This window comes from Thamnophis elegans, chromosome 7 (genome assembly GCF_009769535.1).
Source record: "Thamnophis elegans isolate rThaEle1 chromosome 7, rThaEle1.pri, whole genome shotgun sequence".
NCBI lineage: Eukaryota > Metazoa > Chordata > Lepidosauria > Squamata > Colubridae > Thamnophis > Thamnophis elegans.
This window is the reverse complement of record NC_045547.1, coordinates 50,790,672-50,817,239: the sequence shown is the minus strand read 5'-3', so window position 1 is coordinate 50,817,239 and position 26,568 is coordinate 50,790,672. Positions and strand designations below refer to the sequence as shown.

The following is a 26,568-nucleotide window of genomic DNA, read 5'->3' as shown; positions in this document are numbered from 1 at the left end:
TCCTGTAATTTACATTGTAGTTCTATCTTGCTGCTGCAAATGGTTGATACCATAACAGGTCTGAAATATCCAGAATCCTGATATGGAAGCCCAGTTTCACTGTTTTGTTTTGTATTTTGCTTTGTGAAAGTAATATGTTTTAAAACATACTTCCTTCATGTTGTAAGTAGTGAAAGAGAAATTATATCAACTCCACCATTGATTCATAAATGTGTCTTAGTTCTCCATTAGTAAAAAAAGAAAATAATGAACTAATTGTAAACCTTTGATATATTCCGAGGTCTAATAAAAATCATCTTCCCATAAAAATAATTACTATGGTGATAATCTTTCTTTGGTAATTTTTCAAAATGGTTCTCCAACCCCTTAATTAAGGCTATTTTGTTTGCCTTTCAGTCTACCTCCAGATAATCTTTCTATTCAAGAGTTTCAAAGAAATGAAAATATTGATGTTGAAGTGAGTATATATTTCCTAGGATCTGAAAATATAAAGTTGATATTTACATAACAAAATATTTCATCATAATAATGGCTAAATTTTGTATAAAATGTAGATTTTGCTGTCAGGTATGATACCTGTTTGCAGTAGATTTTTATATACATACTAAACTCAACAAAGTGGCCAGCATACTCCAATTTGCTGACATCGTTCATAATTTCTTTAATTTTGCAGTTTGTGCTTCAGTCTTGTTATGAGTGTTTGCTCAATTACTATTTCAAAAACTTTCTCTTTCATTTATTATAGGTGGTGCAGCTCATCAGTACAGAGATACTGCCGTACGCTAATTTTATTCCCAAGGAATTTGTTGGTCAGATTATGACTATGCTTAATAAAGGTTCAATACATTCTCAGTCCTCTTCATTTACAGGTTTGTTAATCAAAAGAATATAAAAAGATATATTCAGGCACTATAAAAATCCAGTGCAAAAGATTTAATATGTTCAAAGTAGTATGCACTATTCAGATCCAAAACAAAAAAGGAGTCTCCTCTGAAATGGACATGGGCTGACTTGTAGCTCAAGGATTAATTTTGCTGCTTATTTTAAGCTATTCTTCCCAGCTTTTCTTAAATGTTGTATTATTTAATTCATGTCTTTGTAGCCATTTAGATTCAGAAAAAAATGTTTGAATACCTCTGTTATACTTTGCTATGATTAATTTTCACTATGGGTATTTGGTATTTCTTTATATGTCCTACTATTCATTTCACTAACTACTTTTAAAATAAATTCTTAAAACAATAATGGTTTTTGATTTTGACAGAGGCAGAAATCGATATTCGTATGAGAGAGGAATTTTCCAAGATGTGTTTTGAAACACTGCTTCAGTTTTCATTCAGTAACAAAGTAACAACTCCTCAAGAAGGCTATATTTCACGAATGGCACTTTCTGTTCTATTAAAACGATCTCAAGATGTGCTTTATCGTTACATAGAAGATGAAAGATTAAGTGGCAAGTGTCCACTTCCACGGTATGATCATTGTTTTCCTTTTCTCAATAAGACCATTTACTTAACTGCCACCCTTTAATGATCAGCCAATTAATTTTAGATCCTAGACTTAGTGTTCATTTAGGATTCTTTTGAGCAAACACATATTACCCCATAACTCTGATTTTAAAGAAATATTTTCAGAATATACCATCATGATTATAAGAGTAGATTTTACTTCCATTGCTAAATAAATTTATTTGATAATAATAATCCCACAACGATTTCATACTTTTAAAATAAACTAACAGAAAAAGAACATTTGTAACTTTGCACATATCTTTCCAGACACTCTGGATATAAATGTTCTAAAAGCAAAGGGAAGAATGTTATAGCAAATGGCACATTGTTCCAGTTCTTTTTTGCAAGCCCTGAACTTGTAAATCCTGCCTTATTGGCCCCACTGAGCTTTGTAAACTCAATTGTTGGTGGGATTCCAATCAATGCCTACTAATCCTTAGATTTATATAAAAGCCCTGCTGGTAAAAAGAAGGCTATAACTATGGCTGAAAGTATTTGCTATTATATATTATTATATATAAATATAAAGTTAATGTGTTAGATTATCTTTTTCTATTCATTAGTTCAGCTATTTTAATTTTCTAGTCTACAATACTAAGAGCTAAGAACTTTTATTTTAACATAAACATTTCTGGGGGGAAATTATGTGTTTTGCAGTAACAATATTTTGGTTATAACAATCTCTTTCTTGCTGTTCATTACATTAAAAAAGTATTACTCCAATAACTAATCACCTAGCAAATAGTTCTGTATAATATTTAGCTGAGATTTTTACTTAATTTTTTTAGCTAAACAAAGTTTTAATTTGATTTACCTAAACTTAGAATTTAAAAGAAATTAAATCTGTGAATTATTCTAATATTCCTATGAGAAGTGTTGGCAAGTAATCATATATACAGAAACCTTAAATTGCACATTTTGAAACTAATATGGGTAACTATCCAAAGATTATCCATTTGCATTCTCCCTCTGGAGACATCTGTTGGACAACAGATTCCTGGGTTCTAACAGAAACATATTTTGAAATGCCTATACTGTAATTTTAAAAATGATGTATTACAGGAATTTCTTTATTAAGATAGAACAGCTTCAAAACTTAGCAGTCTGAAAGAAAAACAACAATTCAGCAACAACCTCTTTTTTCATCATTCTTTACATAGCCAGGGTTCAAAAATTCTAAAAATAAATAAGATCTGCAATACAATTTCAGCTTTACATACCTCAATCCACCTCTCTGCCCAAGAATAGCTTGTGTCAAGGAGGCAAGGAAGAAGGATTGCCTTTTAGGTTTTTTTTCCTTAAAATTCACTTCAGTAGTTCTGCAAAGCTTGGCTCCCCTTCTTCCACAGTATACATATATCTCACCATTATTTGTCAGCAAACTTGTTTTGACTACATCCTATTGACGGTATCTGCTCAAGTAATTGTTAGTATGCATAATGAAAACAGAACTATATATAGCTAGCCTTATTTTCCACTGCTTTATTGAAGATACTTTAATTAAATTCCCGGAAATGACCAATTTTCTGGAAATAAATCAAGTAATACTTTGAGAAATGTTTAGATAAAACACAATCTTTTGTTTTAATTAAAGTACAGTAAGGGATATAGAGAAATGACCTAAGTGTCTTTTACAAAATAAGTGTAATCAAATCTTGATTATAACTTTCTACAATTTTAACATCGTCTTTTTTTTTATTCCTACTCTAGGCAACAAGTTACAGAAATAATATTTGTTTTAAAAGCTGTCAGTACTCTCATAGACTCTCTTAAAAAAACTCAGCCAGAAAACGGTAAGTAATATTTTCTTATAGGGTATCAACTTTTCCTGTTATTGATTATAGTCTTGTAAGATAGAGACTGTTAAATTTGGCTCTGATAGTGTAGATCTGACATTGTAAAGATTTTCACAATGAGGCATAATTTGCAGTTGCTAAGACGTAAATGCTTTAAAATAAAGTTATATAAGTTAGCATTTTTTTCTTATTGCAGTATGTATCTACTATGAATTTTTGGAAGATTAAAGTATTTGTTCTAAATAATTTGAGAGAGAGTTGGGTATTATTTTAAATGTTTCTAAGATGGAATTTTGAAATATACTCTTTAAAAATTTCTTTTAAAAAGCAAATGAAGTGTTTTGGTTTAGCAAATGAAATACATTTTGATTCTTTTAAGAATACTTAAATATATAATGGGTTGGATTATATAATGGAAGGATAATCAATCATACTAATTTGCACATGAATAGATTACATGAGACTAAATGCAGATATTCTACAGGTAGTCCTCAAGTTACAATCATTCATACAGTGGCTGTTCGAAGTTACAGCATTGCATAACAAAGACACTTACGGCCAAATCTTGAAGCATCAGGCCATTTCAGCATCTCTGCAGTCATGTGATCAAAATTGGGCACTTGGTAGCCTGCCTGCACTTACTAAAGGGATGCTTCAACTCCCCCCATCCATCCCTTTCCCCACCATTTATATCCTTTTGGCCCTCTGCGCTGTGCTCCCTGCCACCCTAGCTCACCTTTGCGATCTTCTTGCTCCTGATGTTGACCAAGCATGCCTGGTCTGGCTCTTCATGCAGCAGCTGCTGGCCACACAAGACTTTCTTCCCAGAGTCACATATGGAAGTTTTTTTCATGAGACTTGGGGAAGATGGCTTCATGATCAGCAGCTGCCTCTAAAGGACCAGGACAGACATGCCTTGTCAGAGCGGGAGCAAGAAGATGATACAGTCAGCTGAGGAGACAGAGTCCAGGTTGAGACCTGTGGCTGGGATTGCGATAGGACATTTGGGGCTTCCCAAGGTGTTGCAGCTTTGCACCATGTTGATAGTGCAGCTGCAGCTTCCAGAGGCTGCTAAGGCTTCATACTACCCTGTGCTCAGGGGCTTTTTAAAGCTCCAAAGCCATGGCATGCTAAAAAGCTCTTGAGCCAAAATAGTGACATTAGATTTTATGGCTACATTGCTTAGCAATGAAAATTCTGGTACCTATTACCATTGTGCCTTGAGGAGTACCTGTACTTAATGTGCTTTGAACTGCTTGTTACATGTATGAAAGTTATAAATGTCAATTTTAGGTGTCCTGAAATAAATTTAGCATAAAATACTTTATATTTCAGTCTTGGTACCCTTTGAATCATTTTCCCATAAAACCAATTCACATTTTGAAATTGTCCCCCAATTTATTTAGTATCTATTTATAACCTCTAATTCTGTACAGTCTTATATTTTTGATACCATTAACCAATACCAAATAATTTAAAAGCTTTTTTATGTCCAAATGTCACTGGTTTAACCAAAATGCTAGAAACAGGTTGACTGTCATCTGTTCTTAAACTGTAAATATTCTATCCTAGTAATTTTTTCATACAATAAAAAATTAACGACCATTCACTTATGAATGGTCTTTGGTGAAAGGCAGGTCATAAGCAATTCACTGGAGATGTGTCTTGAACAGTTAAATTATGATCAAAGAAGAATGGACATATAAAACTGTTATTTATGCATACATGAGTCTTATTAGCATAAGTGTAGGTAAGGCTACTGAGAGCCTAGAAGACATAGTGCTAGGGACAGAAGACTATTTAGCATTGTTTGGAGATTTGTGTTGCTGAGCAAGCAATCTCATGCTAAGGAATGACTCCCCATTCCTCCTTCACTGCCTTACATAGCTTGTCCATCCATCTCATTTAGTTGAGAAAGACTTAGCTGAGAAAGACTATTTTTGCATTCTGAACTTTTTTATTCCTTGAAAGTAATTCCTCTATTAATTTCTTAATAGAGGAAAAGAAAAATCTAGACAGAATGACTCATTTCCTTCAATGGCTTAAGACACTGCCATGACTGGCATCAAAAGCAGGTTTCTGCAGAATTTAATCACAGGAGTTCTATGGTGTAAGATGCATTCACACATATATTCAGGCAAGATGCAAATGCCCAAATGTTATCTGGTTCCCATCAGGTATGGGAACATGTTTACTAGAGCAATAAAAGCTGCTTCTGTCAAGATAATCTCCAGTAGTTCTTACTTGCTTCATTAACTTGACCAATCTTACAGTTAAGAATTGCAAGAAATAAAAAGTACTAAAAAGACCTCCCAATGTTCCTCCAAATTTAAACAATATTAATAATACTTTTGTGGCAGTGAAAAAGGTTCTAAAAATCTTATAAATGTACTTATTGTTACAGTTGATGATAACACATGGGCACAGGTTATTGCTCTGTACCCAACATTAGTAGAATGTATCACCTGTTCATCTTCAGAAGTCTGCTCTGCTCTCAAAGAAGCATTAGTGCCATTTAAGGACTTCATGCATCCACCAGTATCCAAGGTACAGAATGGAGAGTCATGACCAAGTTTTAATACTGTTTAAAGAAAAATTCTAATAAAATGTTTATTATGACTTGACACATCTCTAATAAATCTCATATGACTTGTACTTGGTAAGCAGTATTGACAACCTCTAAACTTTATAACCAAAACTCAGTGATTCATATCAAGCTCACATCTGAATCTAGTGAGTGGAGGTAAAAAGTACAAGCATTTGACTGAAAAGAATCCATTTTAAAGTACAGTACTTGCTACAGTAACTTGAAGTGGTGATTGAAAAGTGGACTTATGTATAGCTTGTTGTGGATGACTTAATGATGTAATTAAAAAGAAACTGATTTGTTGAATTTAGGCAGGAGTTTTACACTCTTTTTTTCAAGTACAAACAGTACTAAACTTTTATGCAAGATGGTACCGTAACATTCCATATTATCTGTAACCAGCCTTTGTAAACAAAGGGAATGTGTATTTCTGTGAATAATAAATCGTACAGTTCTGTAAAAAACTGCATTTATTATTTAAATTATTTTTAAATATTGATAATGTTTAAGGGTTGAAAATACATTTATTATAAACATTACGTTATATGTATTTTTACTTAAGTGCATTCATCTCTGAGCATACAGGGTTTTTCTTTCTTTTTTTGGCATATTTGAATGTATATTATCTGTGGCCATTGAATTTTACTAACAAGTCATGTGAATAAAGATAGTGGCAAACAGCATACGAGCTACTGTTAAATTAATCTGCATAGCCAGAACATTGCTGTGTAACACTCAAAACTATCATATCTCATTTCATAAACTAATTGTTTTACTTTTAGCCCCTTCATATTTTAAAAAATCTTATATTTGAAATGTATGTGTTTTCTTTGTTTTGGTCCTAAACAGCGTTGAACACCATTAATTATAACTAAACCAAGATATTTTCAAGTATCAGCAATATTTTACTGTGTGTCATTGTCATTATTTCAGCTATCTTAAATGGTTTGTCTTTTCAAACTAAAAAAAAACAGGGTTTGCGGGGTATGATGTGTGTGTGATACAAGAAAGAAGTGTATTTTTGAAGATAGCTCAGAGATTCAGTAAATTATCAAAGTACAATTGTTGTTTCCCTTTACTTAGAGTGCAGCGCGGGGTGGGTGTCCATGGGGTTGCAAAGACTTAGCAACACGACTTAGCAACTGAACAACAACAATCACAGGGTTATTTTTTTAATAAAATCATTTTGTCATCAAAATTACTATGTTAATATGATATATCAATACATTTTACTAGAAATTGTTTGAGAGCCTAATCATATCACTTCAGTTTGGTCTGCGTAAAACAGTAACTATTTCAAACCAGGCAGATATTTCAATTCACTAACTTTTGTAATAGAGTACTCTGGAAATTGTCAGAAATACTGCGACATAAGTAAGTACATTTGTAAAATTGAGCTTTGTTCTTTTTTCTCTTAAGAATTTTGGTGAAGTAGGTAAAGATGTATAAATAAAAATCATTTTATAGCAATATACCTTCAAAGATAATTTAAGTGACTTCTAAATTACCTAAAATATTTTGAAGTACCTTGAATTTAGAACAAGAGAATATGATAAATAATCCTGGTAGCACTGATGACAGACATGTGGCTCCTGAGACAACTTTGCAGAAGCCTCTGAAGATGCAGAGACTGCTTCTAACTCTATGGCCTCATGACGAGTCAGCATCTCCTGACAACCAACAGGATGAGCCTGTTTTCTCCCAATTTACTTCAAATGCCAATCTCCCTAGAGGTTCATAGAGGTCTCCCTCAGCTCATTTATCCCTTTTTTATATCTGATATAGAAGAAAAAACTCCAGAAATATTGGCAATATTTCTATTCAAAAATAGGCATTTAAAGGCATCTTTAGACATAACTTATAGGGCAAGCTGGTAGTCAGCTGTACAGATACTTATTGGTTCAGATTGTCCTGATTAAGTCACAATGAAATACTAATATTTTCAAATAAATTAAGTTCTGAATATGGTAAAGCGTAAACCTATGCAAATTTTTTGATCAAATATAACAAATTTGTTCTGTTTTCTTTCTTATGTGATAGTAAACTACATTCCATGAAAATAACACATTCAGGTCTCTGAATTATTTCAAGGGGCGTGGTTTAATTGATGTTACCCTTTTTTTTTTTGGAAGAATAAACCAGCATCCTTCCCCCTCAGTCTGGTTAATTAAAAGCATCAATAAAACTGGCGCTTTGGGGGAAAGGGATTTGAAGTTACAGATTTGATAGCTCTAGTATATACTCTATTAGCATGCTAATCAGATTAGATTAAATCTTAAACTGGAACAGACCTCTCAATTGGGACAGTCTCTACAGGTATTCCGGCTTACAACCATTTGTTCAGAAACTATTTGGTTATAACAACCCTTAGACAAATGTGATTAGAATTTGGGTGCTTGGCAGCCTACTCACAGGACACAGGTATGCTCCGACTCCCCTCTCTCTCCTACACCATCTCTGCCCTTTGACCACCCTGCACCCTCTCCCTTGCAGAGTGGCAAGCAGCTCCAGAACTACAATATCTAGGGCTGCTTGCAATGCTCTAGGAAGTTACAATTGTCCTATACAGGGACCCTTGCTAGCCTGCACTCCACAACCTCAGGTCACCTTTGCTGTTTTCTTCCACTGCTGATAACATGGGCCTGCTGCCGATGGCCCCGGCTGAGCTTTTGTTACAGGGAAAAACAAGTCAAAACAGTCCATAAGCAGCATGTCAAAATTTCTTTTTCAAAAAGCTGCTGGAGTCTGGCTTGTATAAACATCCCTTTGCAAAAAAAAAGAAAAAAGTCCATGCTTTGGATTAAGATTTGTAAGTGATCTGGAGGAAGATGACAGATCGATATAACACTGCCCTTCACTAGCAAACTGGAGGCTAGATGGCTTTTGCCAGGCAAAAATTAATCTGTGGTACACTTCTTGCACCTGTTGTGACCTGCTTTCCTGACTTCTGGTTGCAAGCTCATGGTGGAGGAGGCATCAGGCTAGAAATGGGCAAAGCATGGAGAAACAAAAGTCTTTGGTATGGGGAACAAGCAAAATGAGCAATGCCAAAATTAGTTTTAAACTCAAATGATCAATGGATACCAGCTAAGATGTTCTAAAGTCATATTTTCCAATCAACCCAATGTCAAATAGAGGTGCACATAAGAACTGAAGGAATGTTTCCTTTTTTTTCTTAGTACAACCCTGGGAGGTGGGTTAGGCTCAGTGTGATTGGCCAAGGTCACACACCCATCTTTCATGCCTAAAACTGGAACTTAGTGTTCTAGTTTCTGGGCCTTATCATTACACCAAATTGGGTCTTTTCTTTTTTTTTTTGTTGGTGAAATTATATAGTCCCATACATTCAATCTTTTTGAAGGCCTACTTCCAAAATCATAGCAAGCTTTTGGTAGAAGCAGTACAGTAGTATTAAACAGTAATCAACTTCCTTGTTAACATTTTTCTTTTAGAAACATTGTATAGATTTGGGAATGTTGAAAGATGTTATGACTTCAATCAAAATTGAGCGGGAAGGGACCTTAAGTTCTTCTAGTCCAACCCTCTGCTCAATGAGAAGACACTAACAATGCCTTTTCAGACAATTGGCTGTCCAATTGGCTGTGCTTTGGAAAAATAAGTTGATCCCCTTTTCTTTGTTACTGCACCTCAAATACTGGAATACTGCTATGTCACACCTACAGTAGTACTTCTTTTCTCTAGACTGGCCATACCCAATTATTGTGTAACTGTTTATGTTTTTGTCTCCAGGCCCTTAATCATTTTAGTTGCTCTTTGCACTTTTTCCAAAGTCTCAACATCTTTTTTGTAATGTGGTAACCAAAACTGAATGCAGTATTCCAGGTGTGATCTTACTAAGTATTTATAAAGTAGTACTAATGTGATTTTGATTCTATGCCTCCGTTTGTGCAGCCACGGATTGTAGTAGCTTTTTTTGCTGCTGCTGCACACTGCTGAATCATGTTTAAGTGATCATCCACTAGAATTCCAAGGTCCCTCTCACAGTTACCGTATTTTCCGGACTATAAGATGCTCTGAAGTATAAGACGTACCTAGCTTTTGGGGAGGAAAACAAGGGGGAAAAAATCTGCCTCTGCCTCCCAGCAATTTGCCTCCTTGCAACAAACACAGACAATATACACTGTTTGTAGTGTATTTCTGTGCATGTGTGCCTGACCCATAGACGTAGCAAAGAATTTGAGAAATGTACATTATGGCAGTATATTAATGCCAGAAAGTTTTCTTAAATGTAGTCACACTAACTCCTCCCAATTATTTAAATAGATCTTCTCCAAACATGACTAAGTCAGGGTCTAACTAGACAACAGGACATTTCAGACTATAGTTGTACAGAAGCTGTTAAAACTGATGTGGCTTTCTGGAAGTATATGGTATTCTGCTATTTAAAAGAAGATACAATAGCACTGGGCCTCTTCAGATCAAGCATTTATTTTTAAAAGTTTCTTCATTTTGTTAAGTTGTCTAGAACAATAATAAAGAACTCTTTAAAAAATAAGTCTAATAATTTGAACATTTTATAGGCATCGATAGTTACTGACTTACCTCCTTGCAGCAAACAGCCTGATTAGGACAAGAAAAAAATCTGCCTCTGCCTCCCAGCAACTTGCCTCCCTGCAGCAAACAGCAAGTTTCACTTTCAATTTCAGCATGGGCTTCCCGATCATGTCTCAGGCTGCAGGGATTGCCCTAGCCTATTGCCGTTTTCACTGTTTCTTGCAAGGAGGTAAATTGCTGGGAGGCAGAGGTCAAAAAGTGGGGGGCGGTGGGGGGGTGTGGGGCTACATTTAGTGTATAAGACGCACCCAAAATTTCACCCTCTTTTAGGGGGGATAGGTGTGTCTTATAGTTTGAAAAATACGGTAGTTTTTGAGACAGGTTTTGCCTACTCAGTACTTGTGCCTTTGGTTTTTCCTGCCCAGGTGTAAAATTTCCACATTAGATTTCATGTTGTTGGATAGGGCCCATTGTTGAAGTCTGTCAAGATCTGTTGTTGTTGTTGTTGTTGAGTTTATTTATAGGCCGCCCTTTTCCCTGAGGGGACTCAGGGCGGCTAACAACTTGTATGGGAGGGGAAAACATACAATAACATAAAAACACAATGTATAATTAAAATCAAGCAACATTCATTCAACATTCGGGTGGGGGCGGATTATGCTCTTTACCCCCAGGCCTGGCGGGATAGCCAGATCTTGAGGGCTGTGCGGAAGGTCTGAAGGGTGGTGAGGGTACGAATCTCCACGGGGAGATCGTTCCAGAGGGTCGGAGCTGCTACTGAAAAGGCTCTCCTCCGCGTAGTTGCCAGCCGGCACTGGCTGGCAGATGGCACTCGGAGGAGGCCTAATCTGTGAGATCTTATGGGTCGAGAGGAGGTGATTGGCAGGAGGCGGTCTCCCAAGTACGCAGATCCACTACCATGAAGGGCTTTGTAGGTAGTAAGAAGCACCTTGAAGCGCACACGGAGATCAACAGGTAGCCAGTGCAGCTCGCGGAGGATAGGTGTTATGTGGGTGAACCGAGGTGCACCCACAATCACTCGCGCGGCCGCATTCTGGACTAGCTGAAGCCGCCGGATGCTCTTCAAGGGCAGCCCCATGTAGAGCACGTTGCAGTATTCCAGCCTAGAGGTCACGAGGGCGCGAGTGACTGTTGTGAGAGCCTCCCGATTCAGGTAGGGTCGCAACTGGCGCACCAGGCAAACCTGGGCAAATGCCCCCCTGGTCACAGCCGACAGGTGGTAATCAAAGGTCAGCTGTGGATCCAGGAGGACTCCCAAGTTGCGAACCCTGTCTGAGGGGTGTAAAATTTGGCCCCCCAGCCTGAGCAATGGAACACTAACCAAATTTTTGGGAGGGAAACACAACAGCCACTCGGTCTTTTCTGGGTTGAGTACAAGCTTGTTAGCCCTCATCCAGTCCCTGACGGCCTCAAGACCCTGGTTCATCACGTCCACCGCTTCATTGAGTTGGCACGGGGCGGACAGATACAGCTGCGTATCGTCCGCATATTGGTGGTATCTTATCCCGTGCCTCCGAATGATCTCGCCCAGCGGTTTCATGTAGATGTTAAATAGTACGGGGGACAGGACCGACCCCTGCGGCACCCCATATGTTAGGGGCCTAGGGGTCGATCTCTGTCCCCCGACCAACACTGACTGCGACCTGTCCGAGAGGTAGGAGGAGAACCACTGCAAAACAGTGCCTCCCACCCCCACCTCCCGCAGTCATCGCAGAAGGATACCATGGTCGATGGTATCGAAAGCCGCCGAGAGGTCAAGGAGAACCAAGATGGAGGCGTGGCCTCCATCCCTGGCTCTCCAGAGATCATCGGTCAATGCGACAAAAGCGGTTTCTGTGCTGTAACCAGGTCTGAAGCCGGACTGGAAGGGGTCCAGGTAATCGGCTTCCTCCAAGGACCGCTGGAGCTGGTAGGCCACCACCTTCTCAACAACCTTCCCAATAAAGGGGAGGTTGGAGACTGGACGGTAGTTGTTAAGTACGGCTGGATCCAAAGATGGTTTCTTCAGGAGGGGTCTCACCACCGCCGTTTTAAGTGTGGCGGGGAAGTGCCCCTCCCGAAGCGAGGCGGTAATAACCGCTTGGATCCAGCCCCGTGTCACCTCCCTTCTGTTAGCAACCAGCCAGGAGGGACACGGGTCCAGTACACAGGTGGAGGCACTCACAGCCCTCATGGCCTTGTCCACGTCCCCGGGGGTAACATCCTGAAACTCAACCCAGCGATGGTCTACCAAATCGTCCTCTCGTGCCTCGGCTGGCTCTGCAAAGGTGGAGTCCAAATCCGACCGAAACCGAGCAACTTTGTCTTTTTGGATCCTGACCTTGCCATCTGGGGTGTTGGCTATTCCTGCCCTCTTAGTGTCATCTGTAAATTTGATGAGTTCCCCTTCAATTCCCTCATCTAAGTCATTTATGAAGATATCGAAGAGTATTTGGTCTAGGGTGGTACTCCACTGCTTCCTTCCATGTAGATGTTAGTACCATTAAGGACTACTTGTTGACTATGTCAGCCAGTAACAAATCCATCTGGTGGTGATGCTGTCTACATTTTTATAGTTTACCAAGAAGTAGGTTGTGGTCTGTTTTATCAAATGCCTTGCTGAAGTCTAAATATACTATGTCCACAGCATTTTGCTAGTTACTAATTTAGTCACATTGTCAAATAATGAAATAAGATTGGAAATAAGATCTGTTTTAACAAACCTGTGCTAGCTGCTAGTTATGACTTTGTTTCTTTATATTCACAGATCTGTTTTCTGATTATTTTTTCCAGTCTCTTCCTATGTATTGATGTTAGGCTGATTGGTCTGTAGTTTCCTGGGTATGGTTCCCCACACCACCATCCTTTTTGAAAGATGGTAACCATATCAGCTTTTTTTCCAATCCGCTGGTAGTTTCCCGGTGTTCCAGGATTTTAAAAAACATATGGTACAGTGGTTCTGAGATAACATCTGCCAGCTCCTTCAGAACCTTGGGATGTAATCAGCCTGGTTCCGGTGATTTATATTCATCATGATCAGACAGGTGTTCTCTTACCATTTTCTTGCTTATTTTAATTTTTATTTCTAGTCTGCCTTTCACAGTTAGGTTTTTGGTAAATTGGATTATAGTTTCTTTTTGTGTGAAAACTGATTCAAAGAATGAGTTAAGCAGCTCTGCTTTCTTTCTACTTTCTACTTGCTTGCCATCTTCTCTCTTTAGTGGACTACTGTCACCTTGGCTTTTTTCTTGTTATTGTTATATATAAATGATGTGTAGTACACTTGTCTGACTAATATGTAAGTGTTAAAATGCTTAAGTTAATAAAAACAGAAGCATTTATGGGGGGTTGCAGGGCGGCTGCTCTCTTGTGAGCAGGCTCCCAAAGAGCCGGGCACAGCAGCCACCCGGCAAACCCTCTTTCCAGATGGGCACAGCGTCATTCACTGTCCTAGAGGTATCGCCAAGCCGCGTGAGCACCTGTTTGCCGGCTCCCGTGGCTTGGCGCCTTCAAAATGCCAGAGAATGGCTCCCAACCTCACGAAGCCGGGCTCTTTGGAAGCATGCTCGCAAGAGAGCAGTCGCCCGGCAACCCCAAAACAATAAACCTTCCCCTCATAATAAGGCCCAAGCCATATTTTGTGTGTAAAAAGAAAATAAGACCCTGTCTTATTTTCAGGAAAACATGGTAGTTTCAACAGGATGATTAAGGGGAGAAGAAACAAAAGTACTTGAATAGGTGAACAGAATCTTGAGTTACAGCTAGTGATAGTTTTCTCCGTGGTTCTATTAAGTGAAAGCCATTATTTCTGCATTCCATACATATAAAATAACACTCAGCTTTATGCATTTTTCAGGATAATGAATTTCCTTTCAATGCAGAGACTGCAACTTAGTTGCAATGCCACCTTTCTCTCTGTTCAAAATGCGTTTATTCTGCGAGCAAATCTTCCTCATTCCTTCATGGAAACTGTAGCCGCTGGTTTGAGTCAGGGCTTTCTGAACTACATTTCCCACTATCCCTCACTAAGAGCGCGAAAAGGGCAGCCTTTCAAGTTCCCCGTTGGTTTTTGTTTTCTACTGAATGGCCCCTAACGTGACGCAGGACAGAAAAGAGGGTTGCAGAGGAAATCCATAAAAATTCCAACTCTCTTCGGGGCGGTAAAGGTTTGCTCTTCACATTGTTTCTCGACAAAATAAGCAAGAAAAATAACTGTAATGTACCTTATTTTATTCCCCCGCCCTCACCCCTTCTGGCTCAAAATGGCGCCAGCAGCAGCCTGTACAACGCACAGATCTAGTCACGTGGTGATTTGCGAACCCTTCGCCTCCCCTCTTCTCCCCGGTTCAGCCGGTGGGCGCGCGAGAGGCAGCCGGCGGAGGCGAATTTTCTCAGCCTTTCCGAGGAAGTCGCGTGGGCGGGAGGGGGAACCGAAAGCGGCGGGACCGTCAAAGATTTATGCCGTCGAAAAGGTTTAGCTCTCGTCGGGAGGGAAAAAGGGGGGAACCACAGCTGTTCACAAAGAAAGACTTAGGGCTCTCTGGCGTCCCTCCTCCACCCGTTTGTCTCTCCTTCTCTGAGCCGCGGCAGGAAACGGTCGCCGTCATGTACCTGCAGTCGTGGACCGCTCGGAATGGCGCCTCGCTTGGCGACTCTTTGTGAACTGCTTTTTTCCTCCTAAAATAAGGCGATGCCTGCCTGCAGAGGGGACCCTCGTCGCTCGGACAAAGGCGAGTGGCCGAAAAAATGGGTGCAGCGCCGTGGGTCGCCTCGGGGACTTTGCCTCTCTGTGGCGCTGCGGGCAGCTGACTGTTATGTGGTCACGGCTGGGGCCTGTAATGTGCCTAGTGAACGAGACGTTCAGGTCAGGCGAGGAAAATGGCAACGCCGGTGGGGAGAGCAGCGATCGGGGCGGGGTTTTCGTAGCCAGGCGAGGCCGAGACACGGGCCGATGTCTGCGGCAGATAAAGGGCGAAAATCTTCCTTCGGCTTCCTGGAGATTTCTCTTCGTTTAAAGCTGAGCCTGCTTTCCCTCTCCATCTCCCTCCTCGCTCCCGCCTCCCCTTCCCCGTTCAAGATGGGTCGGGCGCACCATGACCCTGGCTGAGGTAGTAGTTTGTGCTGTTGGTCGGGTTGTGATACCACCCGCTGTGGAGATAACTGCGCAAGCTACTGCCTTGCTAGTGCTGGTGATGATCAGCTGCAGATGAAGACAATAACAACAGGAATCTCCTTTGTTTTCCCAGGGATTAACTTGGCTTTCTTTTGACTACTTAATAATCCTATGAATATGTGGGTTTGCTGGAACTTTAATAAAAATACAAATATTTATGATTTTTTTTCAGGGAATATTCCAGGAGAATCATGTTAACCTTTTAATGCAAAAATAAATAAGGGTCTGGTAGCACCTTTTCAGAGTGTTAAATATTATTAAAAAGCACAGGCATTCATAGTTACAAAGGCTTATAACCTTTTTATAAAATCTGTTAATCTGAGTAGGCGCTTCTAGTCTCCTGACTTTTAGTTTTATTATCTTTGAGATACATGGAATATATATGACATGTTGAGAAATATTGCTATTAGTAGGCCTAAATTGAAAGTAGAAATTTAAAATAGCTAGTATATTTGTACTTTGGGAATACATACAAGATAACCTCATAGTTTCTCACATCTTAAATGTGTTTAATCATATCATAAAGTAAATTAATGCAAATCATGTTGCAATTCTGACTTAAGATAGTTGAATGATAAAACCATCTGAAGTCTGAACATTGAAAGTAATTTAATAGAAAGACATTACATGATTCTGATGTTAATTATGTATCCTGTATAAATTATGTACTTTGCTTCTAATCTAGACAGATCTAGTTATTTTTTTGTTAATATATTTTAGTATCGAATGCCTTCCTAATAAGAGATATTATAAACTGGTGTTCTGGTTTTGTTTTATATTGCAATTTTTTTCAAGTATAAAGGCATCAAATTTGCGTGACATCATGCATCTGTATATTTCAAAGTTTATATTATAATAGAAAAAGTTAAAATTGCATTAAGATAATTTAAAAAAACTACTAAAACTATATTAAAACATGGAATAAATTCATTGTGCATATTATCAGAACCCATATATTTAAAGATATCTATATTTTCACCTTTGGTAAATGGAAAAGAACTATATAAACATTTTCTAAACCATTTTCTAAACTGTTACTATAGGAAAATTTGATTATCAAATTTTGATCATACTTAACCTATGAATACTAAAGAAATTCCACAACTTGCTTTTAGTAAAGGATTTGTACATTGTTATTTCTTTGTGAAGATTCACTATCCAACCATAACGGAGGTCATGGCTCATAATATTTTCTTCCATATTTTTTAGTTTTATAGTATTTTAAATGTGTAAAATATGTAAATTATAAAATAAATCTGAAAAATGTTCATTATAGTATATTTGTATTGATATAATCATGTGTTCATTAAAAATCTATCATTTTAGCCCTATTAGAAAGTTATACATTGTGAAACAACCTGATTAAAGATGTAATTGAAATATAAGGATTCTAGTAAAATTGTAGTAGAGAAAGATCTAAATAATAGCAATGTTTTTTTCAGTTTTTGAAGTGAAGTTTTAAGAAAATTGTATATATTTATATGTGCAAAATCCTGCTTTAAGGTAAACCATACCTGCTTTAAGTAGCTTTAGGAAAAACTTTAAATTCTGCTAAAACCTACTTTTAACTTCTCTAGATTGCTAAAAACAGTAATAAAATGCTTGTAAAAGGGGGGGTATACTAAATGCTCAGCTGTGCTTTTACAAAACTGATACGATTATAATTATCTTTTTGACATGTTTATTATAGCTACCTCCAATGTTTACTTGTTTTTAAAATGAATTTGGAAGACTTACATATATCTATTGGGACATAACTGGGCTTAGTAATCAGGTTTTTATGGATGAAGCCGCTACCTATGAATTGCAGACAATATGCAATGCAGTTTTGGTATCTTTATTGTTAAACATGTATTCAAAAATATTTTCAATTATCTTTACGTCTTTTAATCTTGAAGAGTATTGTTAAAGTCAAAAGGAACAAAGATTCAACTGTTTAAATGCAAAAGTCTTGTTAGGAAACATTATTCATAAATCATAAAGTAGATTATAACTTGTATTATTTATTATTATGCTACCTGACTCCTAGCAGCTCTGGATGTTGCAAGTAGTGAAAAACATTTAAAAACCAGGAACAGTACCAAAAAAAAAATAACCCAAAGGAACAAAGAGAAAAAAACCTGGATAAAACAAGGAAGAAAAGGGGCATTGATCATTCTCACCAAAAATCTGGGGGAAGAGCCACATTTTAGGGTCTTTTGATACCAAAAAAATTGGAGAAAATTTCAAATCTGGGGGGAGCCTCATTCCATAGGGTATCTTCTGTATATGTATGTACATGAATATGCATATTCATATATAATTAAGTTGGGGATTTGGTGTAACTGTCTTACGCTAATATACCATTCTGAAAAATTGAATTGTATATACCGTTTGAATAATGTTAAATGCTTGAAATGTTGGTATGTGTTTTAAAGTAGTACTTCCATCAGCTTTTTTTCCAAATTGTTATCAATAATTCCAGTTCTTCAGCTTAATATTTATCTTGTCTTGAATTTATTTGACTTCTGTAAACAATGTATTCATCATTTGATTGTACAGATCTACAGTGAGCAATAAAGACAATCCAATCTAGATTATTTAACTGCAATATGAAAAATATAGTTTCAATTAGATAGAATGTAAAGAATGTATGTTTGTGTTTTTATTTTATAATTGTACACTGAAGATGACATTTAATTTCATTGTACTATGTGTAATGACAATAAAGTAAACTAAACTAAATAGAAGACATAATTTCAATTTATAGAAATTAAGGATTCTTAAGAATTTTAGAGAAATGTCTTAATTTTTCATGCTTTTTTCATGTATTGCTCATAAGTCTTTCCAACATTAAAAAACCATACTTAAGTAAAAGTTCTAGCATCTGAACCGTTTGCTTTCATTGTTAAATACTGTATAGACTAGACAATAATTCTTGATGTTAGATGTCATATTACATTAATCTTATTCAAGCAGAAAATACGGAATGAAACCAAAGATATGTGTTAGTGGTATTTCAGGAATTTTGTACAATAGAGTTCATAAAGAAGAGTGAAAGAGAAAGGAATAAGTGTATAAAGGTTTATGAAAAAAGTAGCAGGGAAGAGCTTGTGCACATACTTTTGGTTTAGGGTCTCTTCCTCTATTCCTCTCTTAACACTTGTATTTGAAGGACTGCTAGAAACAGTCCTGCTGCTGGAAATAACCTGGCATCCAAGTTAGTGTGTGTGAATTAATGTATCTACGTTTGGATATCCATACATAATTATTCAATAAAAATCTAGGGCAGAGAAGGAACAATAAAATATAATTCTGTTATATAAAAATGTAGATGCCACCAGGTTTAGAAACATGGGAATATAGTCATTAAATTTTATTACAATCTTAAACCTTAAATTTATTCTAAACGAGTTAAATCAAAAAATGTTACTTCAAGTTCTTAAAAGAAATATCCAATTGTAGTTAAATGCTAAAGTATAACATAGTTTGGACATTTTAGTTATGAAACCAGATTTTCAGAAATGCTTCAAAGTGTTACAGATGAGTAATTGTATTTTGAATATCCCTTCCATGTTAAAACTATACCGTGTTTAGAAAGCTTGTTCTCAATTGGAAACATTCAAAATTGAGTCCTCTAGAACAGAGGTCCCCAACCCCCAGTCTGGACTGACATGGCTCCATGGCCCTTTAGAAACCAGGTCGTCCAAGCAGTGGGCCAGCAAAGCTCCATTTGTGCAAGCAGCAGGCCTGCATCCAAACCATCTCCCCCCTCCCCCCCCCATTGCAGTGGAGCTGGAAAGGTTGAGGATCCTTCTGCATATTACTTCACATACTTCCAGCTGGAGAAATGATTTACAACTATATAAACATAAACTGGGAACTCGCCACAGGCCATGTTCTTTTATCAATTCTAAATGACATTCACCATCATTTGATTATCCCTTTTTAATTTACATTTCCAGATCATTCCAATAATTTATATTTGCCTTATTTTTTAGATAATTAGAATATATCTCTTAAAAATAGCAAAATTCTGCTACATTGTGGAAACATCCACAAATGATTGTCAGCAATCACTGATCTTCGTGATTAAGTGCTTTGTTTTACTGAATCAATTTTTTATGATTGAAATAATTTTTTTCAGTGAACTCAGCTCTTGGGAGAATATAGAATTAATGTGCCTAAAAGCTGATGATAATAGCAGTACAGAAGAATCTTAACAGGATATATAGTATTGGCTCAGAAAAAATCTTCGGAAAAGCATGGTATTTCCTGTCAACGTTTAGGGAATATGTTATATTCTGGCACATCCTGATTAGCAAAATGACTAGTCTTTAAATGAGAACTACTTGTCTATGGAAAATATCCATAGACAACTGTTTGTATAGCACAGCTTGCAATTTTATGTCAAAAAATTCTGCTAATCATTTGTTTAATAGTTATATATAAATTCTAGCATAAAAGTCATGATTTTTCTTATGGAATTTATAACAATGCATAACTTAATTTGAATCTGGTTTGAACAGCTAAACTCATGGTATTTGCAAACATGTTTGTTCTATTACAAAATATCACTTTAGTTATAACTATTACCTATAGCATTGTAGATGATTTTTAAAATATATTTTGAAGACCAGTTGCCAAATATATTCAAGTCTAAATCAGACATCAAAACCAATCTTTAATTCAGAATCATAAGCTATTCAAAATAAAATTGAAGATTTTTTGCCCTTGCATTCTCCTTGCCATATCTACTGTAACTTAAATTACTTCCAAACTGTTACATCAAGACTCATTTTTTTCTTATAATTACACCCAATTATGGGGAACTCCCATCACAGTAAGCTGCTCCAATAAATGTATATGGTTTTTCAAAACATCATTCTGAAGAAAAAAATTAGAATGAAATACTTGTATTTACATAGTATAGAATTTTTCAGACAATCTCAGCTAATTCATGTTTCATTGTATCCAGATGCTTAAACTATACTAATCAGAGATTGCCTTAATTCCAGATACAGGTATTCCATCTGTGCTGCTTTGAAAGCTTACTTACCGCAGAGCCCAATGATTGCTGGGATGGAAAATTGTTTGTGAGCCTGGTTGTTATTTATTTACTTATTAAACAGTCTTTCAATCATGTTGGAATGGCAGCTAATGGTTGCAGCAAGTATTTAGCTGTGCACCAAATAGCAAAATTACCATGTTACTGAGTCCACTTCAATTTTAACCTTTCAATGTTTTCTTGCCATCTATATTTTGTATGGAAGAAGTCAGAAAAAGATAATTGAGCAAGATACAGGAACACAAGCAAGATAGAACTTGGCAACCAGATTTTTTTTAAAAAGCAAAAAGCAGTTGTGCCATAGATTTGTAAAGAGGTTGCCAATTTGGCAATGTGACTATTTTAATTACTGTTAATAAATTATTTCAATTAGGTAATTATATACTATTTGTTTTAAATTTTAGTTACCTTTATTATTGTATAAAGAATACACCATGGGTGGCACCGTTGCAATTTTGATACCATTTTGTGCTGTCAGAAAATAGGTTCTGCAGTAGGGGTGGCAGCCTCATAAGCCTCTCTGGTAATTAACTCAATAGATAAAGCAGTATATTTCAGAGATATTAATCAAATGCATATAAACCACAAAGAATAAGGAAGTGACATATAGGCATCCAACCCAGTGTCTAGGAAGGATGATCAGAATATGGGTTAGATAAGATGCAGTGCAAAGCTTTTAATTAAGTATTGTCTGAATATAGATGTCTTTTTTATGGAACTAATACATATTTTCTCTTTCATTATATTATCTCATTTATTAAGATGCCTTGCAGAATTCATCAAGGATGCCCTTTATGACTCAGTTTGATAGCTTAACTATTGCCTTAGACAATACTACAGTTCAAGAATCAGAGATCAGGATTACATATACCTCGATTTATTATATGCCAGTAGTATATTATCTGATCAGTCATGTATTTTCTATACCACAACCCGTAAATAAATTCTGCATTCAATTAATTGAAATTAACCAGCAAGGAAAAAGCTGACTTGACTGCTGACTCAATAAAACACCGAAGGCCATCTTAATGAAATGAATACAATTTTGTGAGTGATACATCCTTCCTGTTGGTTTTCTTTAGCACTTTTTCACCAAGCAGAAGACTTTTACACTGAACTTATATATATCTTAAAATATACAGGTAGAAAAGCAATACAATAAAAATAACATTTAATTTCACAATAAAGTTTGATACTGTATTTAGATTGTTCTTAGACTTTCATTATTTGATTCATATAATTTCATAGCAAATTTCTATACATTTACCGATCAGCTATAAATCCCACAGAAATACCCATCCAATATAAACAGCCAAAATGAGTTTTTCTCTTTATTTTTTTACGATTCTATTTTAAAACACTATTGTGAATACATTTTTTTCTGGTTTTTCAGCTTTCTTCTTAATTGCACTAAATATTTTTCAAAACACATAAAATATATCCCTTTGCTAAGCATTTTTGTTCTTAAATTACAAAAAGTTTGACATTTCACAGTCACAGTGTTAAGTACATTAATCTAAATCATTTTTACCATCAAAGTCTTTTCATCATTTAGAATGCTGACCCTAGAAAATAATATATTCCATAAATATAATCACTATACCACTAAAATAATGGGCAGCCGTTGAATTAAAATGTAATACAGTGGGGGGAAAATAAAGCAGAGATAGGAAGGGAAAGGGTTCTTTCAAGTAAAGTACAGATATAATTTGGCAGAATGATTGCCTACAACATCTCTAAAAGAAAACAAAATAGATTGAGAATGTGCAAATGTTTGTAAAATGCAAACTGCAATAGTGCATGTACGAAGGGCAAAGTACCAAAATAGACTTGGTAGGGTTGTAGCGCTTCATTATCAAAAGCAAGAATCAAACCTCAGAGAAAATACATACAATGACTACTTTACTTTCAGCAATTTGACAGTTCTTGACACAAAACTATTTCAATACTGCTTGGAGGCCAAGGTAATTTCTCATGTGCTACTGATTTTAGATGGTAAGATGAATCCTTTTCCATGGGCATTGTAAGTAATGAAACAATCTTAGATAATTTGAATTGGAATATTTCATTTAAAAATATCATAATTGTTAGCTATAATTGGAAATATTTGTTAGAAGAATCACCCTCAAAATATTGCTTAATTGGTTAAAGGAAATTTTGGATTACCATATTTTTCGGAGCATAAGACACTCCAAAGTATAAGACGCACCTAGCTTTTGGGGAGGAAAACAAAGAAAAAATATCTGCCTCTGCCTCCCAGCAATTTGCCTCCTTGCATAAAACAGCAAACAATGCAGACAATATATACTGTAGTGTTACATTTCAGACTATACTTGTACAGATGCTGTTAAAATTGATGTGCTTTCTGAAAGTATAGTTATTCTCTGCTGTTTAAAAGAAGATACAATAGCACTGGGCTTCTTCAGATCAAGCATTTATTTTAAAAAGCTTCATTTTGTTAAGCTGTCTAGAACAATAATAAAGCAGTCTTTAAAAAGTAAGTCTAATAATTTGAACATTCTATAGGCATTTATAGTTATTGACTTACCTCCTTGCACAAACAGCCTGATTAGCACAAGAAAAAAAAATCTACCTCCCAGCAATTTGCTGCAAGGAGCAAACAGCAAGTTTCACTTTCAATTTCTCCCAATCATCAGCTGTTTCAGGCTGCAGGGATTGCTATCCTCTTGTACCCTCCGCAAGCCCCCATTTGCTGCAAGGAGGTAAATTTCTGGGAGGCAGAGGCCAAAGGATTTGGGGCTGGTGGGTGGGTGGGGCTAGATTCAGTGTATAAGACGCACCAAAATTTTCACCTTCTTTTAGGGAGGAAAAAGGTGTGTTTTATACTCTGAAAAATACAGTGCACAGTTGTTAAACTTAAACCTAATAATGCAATTAATACATCTCTTGGAATTTTTAAAGATCCATGTTGTTGACTTAGTACCTGGTAAATAACATGGATAATTTAAATCTCTCTATTAGCAACATTTTTTCTGAATTTTACCTGAATTTATATTTTCCTAGAAATGTTTTCAGTCAGATTTTAACTGAGACTTTTTTTTTTAAAGAACAAGTTTCCTCAGTTGGGGATAGGTGAAGGAGTGAAGCTGGGTATTAAGTTTTGTTTAACAACAAAACTCAAGATCTTTAATATATAATAACAAAATTACAATCTGGTTAATTTTTAATATTTTGGTATGTGGCATAATTACTTTTAAGGTAGCCTTCCTCAGTTTACTTTGTTCCATATGTGCTGGACAATTCTTCCAATGCCCCCAATGACCAAAGCTCCAAATACTAATTTGGAAAATATAGACTAGTATATCTGGAGAAACCTGCTCTAAATAATAATAAACTATAATAGAATTAATTATTAAAGTATTATTTCACATGCATTCATGTAGAAGGGATGTTATATAAGTCTTAGCTAGGTTTTCCTAGCATAGTGGAACTTTCCTAAGAAAAAGAGAGAGAGAGAGATACCATTTGATCCCTCTCGGTTGAGATTGGCAAGATTTCATTTGCAATCTAATAACAGGGCATGAAATCTACTCCAACTCTATCATATGCAGAAATTGCAGGAATTGATATAATTCCTTCAATAATGTATTGTTCTAGAAGACTAAATTCTTTGCAAAGGTTTATAAATAGCTGCTACTTAAGTTCATCTGGATATTACTCAAAGACATATAAAATACACTTCTTTGGGGGAGGGAGGGAGAACAGTTGTTGACTCAAAGCAATCTTGAACAAGATCAAAACTTTGAAGAAGCTCTGCAGCAATAGAGATGAAAGGAAACCTAAGTGTCAACTTAATTTTCTGAATTTAGTTAAGTGAGTCAATGTTGATTGGTTTGCATTAGATTGACATGACTACCTTTTTTTAATTGTCCTGACTAGGACTTTGGGTATTTGCAGGAAATATTTGCTAGCCATTACAGTGTTAAGACAGATCTATTACAAAGATATTTATCATTGGCTTCCATGTGTTATTTTGATATAAGGATGTCACTGCTCCTAGAAAAACACAAGGCAGTCAATTCTAAGACTACTGTGGGGAGAATGTCAAGGGATAGACACAAAAGCAATATTACACTGTCATGATGCAACCCTCTCCCTTTTACACATATGGCATAAGATCACATCTATATCCAAAAGAGGTGGATTTTGTGGCACAATTGCATGATCTTGCATTCATAACTGATGAAAAACAGGAAGCTTCTACAGATACCCATGTTTTTCTTTATGCCAATTAAGTAGCAACTGCAAAGATGCAAAATCACAACATTGGAATTGAATCTGTGTTGTCAAGTATTAGATTACAGTAAAACTAGCAATTATAGAAAGAGTAACTGCACAGATAATGTATTAGTGGTGAATACATACAATTCCTGCTATTGAGTATTCTGAACAATTTTTATGCCCAGATGTCTAATAAGGCTATAATAAAATATAGTGTGTCCATGTGATAGAACAGTGGTCCCAACAGTGGTCCAGCTCCACAGACCGGCAGCAGCAGTGGCGGCAGGTGAAGAGGGGATGTTTCCCTTGCATAATCTAGTTCCTGTGCATGTGCAAATGAAATTTCACACGTTTGCCCACTGTTTGTGTGATCCTGTTCCCAATGGTACACAGATCAATTCAGGTCTACAGCCTGGGGGGGTTGGGAACCCCTGTGGTAGAACAACATAAAAATTAAACCTGTACTTTTAATTACCTAGTGAGACAATTTGTGTCTAAAGAGGGTTTAAGTGGTGGAAGTGAGGAATATGATAAAGCAAATGAAGACAAACAACACAATAGCACATTTTTGCATGCACATGCTGCATTAGAAAGTGATGATGAACCAGTGACAGTATTTTACCCAGAAAACACTGATTTCACATATGTGAATGAAATGAAACTGAACATCAATAGTGACCCACATTAAGAATTACTTGAACTGAAAAGTACATACTGTGAATGCAGAAATACATTCTGTGTAATATCTACTTCCAGATTTCTTTACACAGTTGCCAAGACTCTACACTATGAAACATTGTTTATAACAGTTTCATGAAGCCTACTATAAAATACATTATTGCATACATATTTAGAGATGCCATAGATTAATTATCTTTTTAACTGTTCAGTTATAGATTCAAACTTATTTACAATAGTACTACCCTACTGAGGAAAATGTTTGTATTGATGCAAAGACAGTATATGAAATACCTGCCTCACAAAAAATATCAACTTAATACTATGAAGATGGGAAAATGTTAAAAAAAAGACATGGAAACAGATAGAACAATTTTCTTGGTATGCTGAAAACTTGTTTTTTGGAAATTATTTGAGATCTCTCAAAAGTTGATCTCTTATTTTCCAGCCATATGATTTAATTTTTAAATGACATAGAATGTGCTACTAGATTTCTTGATTGAGAAGATAATACCTGAGGAATACAACTCAAGCATCCAATTCCAGAAGAGGGGGTTTGCATTATGTATGTATAATTATGAATACTTTGCTTGAGTAAGTTTCTTACTAGAATATTTATTCCTATCTATTTTGATATTTTATTAATATTGACAATTACAAATGAACTAATGATGCTTGTTCTTCAGAAATTCTTGCTATACTACGTGGATCTAAAATTTACATCTTACCTGCTACATCCTGGCAATGGAATACAATCGAAGCAGTAAAAGAAATTAATGCTCAAAGAATACAGTAGGCAAATGGGAGAAGCTTACTGTTCTAATACTTACTAGCATTAAATAGCTAAAGAAAACAAGACAAACATTTAACCAGAGCATCCAAATCAACAGTATTTGTAGGGAAATTCTTTCAATAGGAATACCATATCCTGTTGAAAGAGAAGACCAAAGTATCTAATGCATGAAAAATCTGATAACAAATAAATATTAACTAAAATAATATTCCAGTCTGCTACATCA

General features: G+C 36.2%; 1 protein-coding gene across 1 annotated transcript in view; it reads left to right on the top strand.

Annotated features, from left to right (window-relative positions):
* The window catches only part of MON2 (MON2 homolog, regulator of endosome-to-Golgi trafficking), a 99,106-nt gene extending 92,306 nt beyond the window's left edge, over nt 1-6,800 (top strand). The window contains 5 exon segments of the mRNA XM_032222129.1: nt 397-457; nt 746-869; nt 1,265-1,472; nt 3,222-3,304; nt 5,712-6,800. Coding sequence (XP_032078020.1) covers nt 397-457; nt 746-869; nt 1,265-1,472; nt 3,222-3,304; nt 5,712-5,875 — 640 coding nt within the window. The 3' untranslated portion in view covers nt 5,876-6,800.
* The last annotated feature ends 19,768 nt before the right edge of the window (nt 6,801-26,568 follow it).